We start from the raw sequence: 8,768 nt of genomic DNA, 5'->3' as shown, positions 1-8,768 counted from the left end.
ATCAGTAAAAATATCCAGGCAGAGATTTTAAATTTACGGCCAAGTTTTTAGAGTTTCCCACAAATGGTTCCAGTAGGAGACAGTTGGAAGGCAGCAACCTGTCCCACCAGTCTCTTGATGTCTTCTATTTCATTCATTATTGGACACAAAGTTATGCTAATAATGTCATACTCTTAGTAATAAACGCATTTTCATTAGTCCTGCAATTAGCTTTTGAAAAATTTTAATTGGGAAACATTTGGGTTCAGGGAGAGAGTCATTAATTGCCTTTTTCGAGTGCCACTGAGTTTTCCATACGCTTTAAAAAACTGCCAGGTCACTGTTCATGTCAGACTCGACTTCAAAGTCCTTTCATTAATTACACAAGGTTGCACCATCTTCCCTCTTTGGTCTCATTGTTTTCCATGTCACCTTTTCTCTGTCAGATACAAAGTTACAGGGTTGAAAAGGAGACACACACACACAAAAAATAAAAATCAGGAGGTGGAAAAGTTAGCACTTTTCAGCCATGATCCATCTAATTGGAATGAACACCCTCCTGCAAATGATAAAAGAGATTTTCAGTCTGACTAACTGCGTCTAATTCTGTGCCATATGTTCATTATAGGCACTGTTAAAACCTCCTTCTCCCTTTTTATCTCTGCTTACGCACACACTGTCACACCTATCTGCACTCAGTAGAAAAATTACACACAAGTTCAGCTCACAACACTCAGTTTATCATCATTAATTAGTCTTCAACCTCACAGATGTTAGGTGCTGTGAGGTTGGACTGGATGAAATAGTGCTTTGAGCTCAAATTAAAATTAACCAAACTAACCTGCACAGAGTTGCATTGTTTTATCAGATTTACCTCATCCATTTGTTTTAAATATCTATTTTTAATTACCAAAATCGACTAAGCACGACACCCTGCACAAGACTCTGGACGACGTCACTCTGTGTTTTTAGTTATTTTTTTGGTTGATTTGTTACTCATAGGTTGAATTTTGTAAACAACAAGCAGAGATATATAAATTCAATTCAAATCCATGTTCCAGCATATCAATTTAATCATCTTATAAATCATTAAATTAAGATTTTATGTGCATTTAAAAAAAAAAAAAAAGTCAATCTGAATGTATCAAATATTTCTGCACATAATTTATGGGTGAAAAAAATTGAAAAATAATTCTCTTTACAATTCATAAAAAGTAAGTTAAAAAAAAAACATATTGAGAGCATCTCTGAGGTTGCCAAATACTAAACAAAAGAACCGAAGCAAAAGAAAAACAATCAGGTGTCTGGCTGAAACTAATTAAATCTCTAACTTTGACTCAGCACAAGGTAACCACACCTTTCTGGCACTGCACTGCCCTCTTGTGTTTAAACAATATATAACTACCAAATAAGGTCAAGAACAGTGAAGAAAGAATCCATCTGTTCCATGTGCAACATAATAATGATAATGATATATAGCAGTGGTTCCCAAAGATTTTCTGAGGCCCCCTATGGACTACAATAACCCCCCTCAAAAAAAGAAAAAAACAAAATCAACTGGACCCACATCGTTCAACCAGACATAAACCTACACACATATTTTGTTTTCAAACTCCACTGAAGTTTATTTCACACTTCAGGTTGCAACAAAACACACTACAAACCATTTTTACAGTGAAACACTGTTCCCTCGTCCTCCATGCAATGGCACGGTGCACCCCTTAGGGGCCGCGCCCCACACTTTGGAAACCACTGACATATAAAATCAGAGTAATTGGAATAACAGAGCAAGTAACTTTTGAAACCCATAGTGATAATATCTATAAAAACTTGATGTCAGTGGAATATGAGAAGGCTTGATGTTTTGATTTAAAGACGATATGCATTTCATAACTCTGCCCCATGATGCAGTTCTACAGTACATGGAGGAAGTTGTATGTTTAATATTTATTGATATGCGTTTCTGACAAACTTCTTTGTGAAAAAATAAAACCTCAAAGAAAATTGATCTCAATATTCTTTGAACTCTAATCATTTATGTAGGTGCATAGAGATGTAACAGGCAGGGAGGTTCACTCACTGCTTTTTTATTTATGAGCTTTATGAAAGAAATATGAAATCTTTTATATGATGAATGAAATTACATAGTCCTGACTTTGCCTAGAGAATATTGGTGTTCTGGGTGGATGAGAAACACAGTTATTGGTAGAAAATGATTAGTGCACGTCACCCTGAAAGCAGCACCCTGCTGTGGCGATTCATTTCCTGTGTGGTCAAAGATAATGCAAGGATAGATGGGTCAAAATGCAAAATGTTAGGGGCTGCAGAAGCACTGAGACTGTGACGTTGTCCCTAAACACTCATTGGGAGACTAGAAGGATAATACTTTCACAGTTTCATTTTCTGGGATGCAGATGAACACATTTTCCATTTCTAGGTAAAAAAAAAAAAAAAAAAATAGCAATAAACATTCATTGTTTAAAATGGTCCCACAAACGTTTACGTTTTTTTCTCTCTCTGCTCTGACGAATTTAATTAAGAGTGTTCCTGTTTACTTATAGGAACAAATTTAATAAATTAAAACGAAAAGATCAAACTGTCACGCTGCTCATAAATCTTAACTAAAACGTCCAAATGTGTCTTGAAAGATGCACAAATGAGATGAATTGGACATGACAAGATTGGCCCCCGTCTTTGCCATGGATCAGATGGCCGTGACACAAGCGTTTTAATTCAGCCTTGTCTTAAGCAAAAGTGACAGGATTAAATAAATGAATTAAACGAGACAAAGATTTAAACTCTGCTTCGCTCGCAGCCCGGGATTATCCTGGGACAATCGGACAGGAAATCTGACTGGAGAGCAAAATGAATCTTATCAACTGCTTATCTGTTCTGGGCTTCGCCTTGGAGCCTGGGGTAATTACAACATATCAGATGTATCAGGACTTGAAAGTCAAGGAGCCATGAAAGATCTTTGCTGGTTTGGAGCTTCTGTCTTATACATATTCCTCTCAAAGAGTGGGTAGTGAGAGAAACGCAGGCCCTTTTCTTTGATTTTCACATGATTTCACAATTTATTTGCATTTTGTCCAGTTCTCCATGTACACACAATAGTAACACAAACAGCTTAGGTACTGTAAACTGTAGGCAAAGATGTTTCTCAATCTGTCGACACACCCAAAGGAGATCTCATAAGCATCTAAGAACACAAATGTTTCTAGTTAGCTTATGATATGTTGTCAAGAGCATCAGAACACTTAAAATTTGGGTTTTTTCCCAACTTTTTACCATGTGTGCTTTTTGCTTCCCGAATCTCAGAAACAGTGCGCTAGAAGAGACTATTCTAAAATGTTTGGCAACTTATGAAACAGAGACTTTTTGCAAGGCCACTTGGAGCGCTCTCTGCCAAAATAGATCAAGCATGCCTACGTACAGAGACAGCTGCCGAAATACAGTTGTTGTGACATGTAACAACCATATTTGTACAACCAGAGGGATTATAGAGTGGCTGAATGAATACATTCAAGATGAGGTCACAAACAAGAACAGGTGCATCTCATTAAATAAGAATATTCACGAAAAGCTAGATTATTTCAGTAATTCAGTTACAGGCAATGAAACGGGAGGATTACATAGATTTGATACACACAGATGGACAAATTTCAAGAAATAATTTCAACGACTGAACATTTAAAATTTAAGTTCTCAGAAAATTGAGAACTTACTGAAAAGTGTGTCCATGTGCCAATCAGGCAATGCATTTTCTGTTAGGGAGATGACATAATCCATTTTTACAATCTGTTTTGGTTGTGTGGCTTTTATTTCCTTTACTTTAAAAAAAAACTTTCATTTATTTTGGATATCAACAGTGTAATTGAAACAATTTAAAGTGTTCTTTCCAGATTCAAAGCTTATTAGACTTCAAGAGGACAAACTTGAATTTTTGTGCCATCATCAATATATAACTTGAAAATGGTCACAAACCAACTTTATTTCTTATCTCTATAACTTTAGGGACTATTTGTTATCAAGTAAAATTTGCCTAATACCTCTTTTGTGATATGAGTAGATTAAAGCAGCGTGGCATGAAGAGAATTTTGAATATCAAATTTGTGAGCAGGCTTAGTTTCGGATTCCTCTGAGCGCTGCGGTTAAATCCCTGCTGCTTGTGCACTTTTTCCTCACACTCAACTTTCCACTTTGCTATGACACTGAATTTCCAGCTTCAATGTTGTTGTGGAAAGTTTCAGTGACTCTCTGCAGGAAGACTGTCAAGTCAGCAGTCTTCACAATGACTGTGTAGGTCATAACATTGCCACTGTTGTATTTATGCAATTTGCTTTTTACAACAGTGCTCTCTGTTTTATGAAGAAAAATAGTTTCATTAGCTAAGAGCTATAATTATAAAAATGAATGACATTAATACTCATATCACTGCGTCTGATGAATCTATAAAACACGAGTTTACATTTTTTAACTTAATCACAGAAATAAAGTAACTTTTCAATTACATTCAAACTTATTGAGATGCAAATGTGAATCTCTTTCATTAGTGGAGGCCAAATGAGAAACAGCTTCATACCTGGTGAGCACCAAAATCACCAAACACAGGAAATACGGATCCTCCACTGAGTTGAAAAGAGAAGTGAAGGTGAAAAGGATTTTAAAATCCACTCAAAGGCTTATTAAAAATCATTTATGCACTGAGCTGCAAGAGAAAATAAATGAAAAAGATAATAAACTGGGTTGAATGACAGAAAACTCCACAGATTTGAGAGTGAAGATCATTAATGTGTTCACGAATATTTGGTATTTGCAATCTTTTCTTCTGGCTGTACCAAACTATTGCCATTTTTTTCAGTTAATTGAAACATTGTAAGGAGTAATGATTAAAAAAGAAGAATAATGAACAATTTTCTTGAAAACAAATAGACACAGATTAGGCATGTAGTAGTTGGTCTCTCTTCTGCTGCCAGAACAACCTGAACCTGTTGACATAATGAAAATAATGAACTTTTCAATGACTCCACTACGGCTCTGGACGGATCCTCAGGTATTTGGAGTCAATATGTTAACAGCAGCCCTTTTTGGTCCGGTAAGATCGAAGGTCAGGCCTGCTTGGATTGGACTTATTTGTCTAGCACATACTGAATTAAACAGATCTGGGGATTTGGCAGCCAAGTCAGCACCATAAACCATTCTGGGTTTGTGGCATTGTGCACAAACCCAGTAAGACTGCACCAGTGGTGTTCATGGTCTGCATCACTGGTGGGGCATCATAGAGCAGAACACACTAACCTGGCCATCCACCTGATACAAAGGCCAGGCCACCTTCTTCTGTTGCTCTGTAACATTTCATTTTTACTGCTAAAGACAATTTTAGAAAACACAATGTCATTAATTTTGTAATTGACAGGGCCCCACTTTTTAAAATTATTTTTATTGACAAAAAATAAATAAATAAACACATGGTGGAGGGCCCCTTGTTGGTTAGGGGCCCTTGGAATTATCATAATCTTTCCCCCTTGTATGATTGTCTTCTCATGGGAAAAAAAACAATCACTTGGCAGGGATCACTGGCCAATGAATAATATCTACAAGCAGAATATTTCTAATACCCATTAGGATTTTATCGGGAGTCATATTACAAAATTACTCAAGAGTTACAATAAACAGAAACACAGCAATTGAGCTATTTTGACTGTCATAGCTCATCTGTGTTGGACCACAGCAGCCAGTCTTCTACTTCTTTGGGCCTGCAATCAGTTCATCACCTTTTTGGACCTCTTTCAATAGATACCGATGGCTGCAGATTTTGAAAATCCTGCATAAGCTGCAATTCTGTAGATGTTCTGACCGATCTGAATAGCCCTTGTCAAACTCACTGACTTACACTTTTTGTCCTGCTTCTAACTGATGAATTTGGAGGAAAACATTTTCACTTCCCACCTAAATCTTTCTCATCTAAGGTGTCTGCCTGTGGTCATAATGTTATGCTTGAGTAACCCTGCCAACATCTCCTTTATATTTAAGTGATAAGTGCTGTTTTGCTTTGCATCACATTAAAAGTGTGTATGAGGTATGATTTCAATCATGCTGGTTCCCAATCTTTTAATTTACATGTTTGTTTTATTATTATTATTTTGTTCTAAAATGCACTAAAATGGTATTTTATTGAGTAAAAATGATATTAACTTGAAGCTGAATTGTGTTTTCTATGGCTGGGAGTCACTTCAGAACGGAGAAATAGCCAAATTACATTTGTCCTTAAACTCGAGGCAAGCTTTGATTTTGGTTTCCACGTAAACACAACATATTGCATCATCAATTATACACAATCAGACAGCAAAAATAAATTAAGACTTGCATTACGGTTAAAACACTAGAAAAGTCATCAAAAAAAAAAAAAGCATCAGCACTAACATAGTGCATAAACCATCTTATTTGTTTGAAAATAAGAAATAAAAGAGATTATCCAAAGAGCTTGAGACATTACCTTTCACAAAGTTCAGTAACTATTGAGAAAAATTAGAATGTGTAACTACAAACTGGAGCATCTCCAAAACAAATAAAAAATAAAACAAAGAAATGTCGTCCCTCTGATTGTTGACACTTCAAAAACCTCCACAGTGGATTCGCTTGTGGATTCATTTTGTCTTTAGTGCCTGAAAGTCTTCTTGCTTCATCATTTGCAAATGGTGCTTGGACCGTGTGTTCACGTTGCAGGCAGTTCTAGAAAAAAAGGATCTCGAGGTCCATATCTCAGTCTTGGCTCAACTGGCTGTGGCTCCACTTGTTTGATCCGGCCATTATTCCACGCCGTCAACAGCAGACCAAATCGCTTTACTATCGCAAACGTAACCTGGCTCAAGCAGGTCGGGGTTCGTGTTTGGCAACAATGCATACAAGGCCAGAATCCCGCCCAAGGCCAGTCATGTGGTACAGCAGCCAGGTTACATATCCACATCGCCGTCATAAGCAAGAGTCAAGGGCTTCTGCAGTGGAGGGGATGCCGTAGAGGTTTTGGATGGCTTGCTAAAAAACACCGAGAGACAAGACACAAAAAGCTCAGAAAGCAAGTAGTAGCTTGGTGCAGCACAAGGCAGTCCAACTTGATTTCAGTCTTTAAAAAGAATTTCATTAACTGATAACAGGAGCTCACAACAGACAAAGTAGTGTGGAGGAGTATAGCTCATTCTTGACAGGGTTGTGCTGGAGGAAAGAAATTTCTTATTGCCTCTCCATGTTTATGCTTTTCTCATACCAAGTATGTGCGTGCGTGAGAGAGAGACCTACAAAGAAGCTCCTGCTTTAACAATCGTATATGGCAAAACATTTTGAAGAGAGCGCAATTGGACATACCAGATCAGGATTGACAGCGTGAAGATGAAAAGTACTATAACGAATCCAACGATGGCTACCGCATAAACCCACAGCTTTACTCTTCCATCTGCGTAATCAAAAGGGAGATTTTAAATAAAGAAATTTAAAGATTGTTTAGTCATAAAACTCTGTTCCCACATACCGGCACAGAGATATTTAATGTGGTCAAATTATCTTGCTGAAACATGTTACACCTCTAGCAGGAGTTTGCGTGACACACCATTTGAAATAAGTGGACTTGTCCAGAGGAAAGAAAATTATGTCATCTGTTGTGTGTCTTTACAAGCTTTGCAAAATAATAGTAAATTCAAAATAAACCATTCAAAACCATTTATAAGTTTTCTTCAACTTCTAAATGATCAGGATTAAAATCCCAATAAAATACACATAATCCTGTGATTGCAATGTTACAAAATATTAGAAAAAAACTCAAGAGGTTTCAATACTTTTACAAGGTACTGAATGAAGTCCATTGTGCTTTTTCCCACAGATTATAATAAGGAGTACTGCAAATACATTAGAATGTGCAACCTAAAGAGCCATTAGCTTTCAGGACAGCCAAACTCAACATGTTTGTCACATGATGTTTTAGACAAATATCTACTTTAGAAAATTTCTTGTCATTTCTAATTTTAGGAATTGATATAACAATAATTCAAATTCAAAAATACTTTATTAATCCCAAAGGGAAATTAAATAAACATAAATATAATACTGCTACGTTCTGTGGAAATTCAGTAAAAAATAAATTAAGTGTTTGTTATTTCATTATCTGGTCCCTATTAATTTTTATGGAAGGTCTAAAGAGACACTTGCTCTTCTCTTCCCTTTATCCATTTATTTTACAGGTATTTCTAGGAGCAGGAACAATGTCAGTCATGCTGATTGATTGGTGCAAATAATTTCCATTTCAGTACCTGGGCCAACCGGCCTTAAGGTCCACTCGCTGAAGAGATCGTTGGACTGAGACGGCCGGGGTTTTAATCTTCCAGAGTTAGTTTTCACATCGGCTTTCTTGCTGTTGTCCACCCCGGGGGTTCTGGTGCAGTAGTCCAAGAAGCCGTGCGAGGTCATCACTTCAGTGTAGCCCTTCTCACACCCACACACTCCACTCTGCACGAAAAGGTACCAAAAACACAAGACAACGTGCAGTGCAGTTACGTGAGGATACTCTCAGGGGCAGTAGAAGATCAAGCTGTGGTCATTAATTCTCCTTCCCCACCCTAAACAACCTCACAGGTGTACATCTTAACTGACACAAATAGCTAAATGAATCTTATTATCTTCTAATGGCCAGCTTTATGAAATTAAAAACGTCACATATCACGATCCATGCAGCCTCCCACCAAGAAGTACGTGAGCAGAAAACAACACAAAAAACTCCACAGAGACCACAGCGTCCTGAC

The 8,768-nt window shown here is 37.1% G+C and overlaps 1 protein-coding gene across 1 annotated transcript in view; it reads right to left on the bottom strand.

Moving 5' to 3' along the window:
• Positions 1-2,672: 2,672 nt before the first annotated feature.
• The window catches only part of thsd7ba (thrombospondin, type I, domain containing 7Ba), a 188,327-nt gene continuing 182,231 nt past the window's right edge, over positions 2,673-8,768 (bottom strand). Inside the window, exons 27-29 of the mRNA XM_055031554.1 lie at positions 8,280-8,475; positions 7,342-7,429; positions 2,673-7,014 (exon numbers count right to left, since the gene is read on the bottom strand). Coding sequence (XP_054887529.1) covers positions 6,933-7,014; positions 7,342-7,429; positions 8,280-8,475 — 366 coding nt within the window. The 3' untranslated portion in view covers positions 2,673-6,932. The remainder of the gene's footprint in view (positions 7,015-7,341; positions 7,430-8,279; positions 8,476-8,768) is intronic.

This window comes from Poeciliopsis prolifica, unplaced genomic scaffold (assembly GCF_027474105.1).
Source record: "Poeciliopsis prolifica strain line A6 unplaced genomic scaffold, Auburn_PproV2 SCAFFOLD007, whole genome shotgun sequence".
Taxonomy (NCBI): domain Eukaryota; kingdom Metazoa; phylum Chordata; class Actinopteri; order Cyprinodontiformes; family Poeciliidae; genus Poeciliopsis; species Poeciliopsis prolifica.
This window is presented reverse-complemented; position numbering and strand designations above follow the sequence as displayed.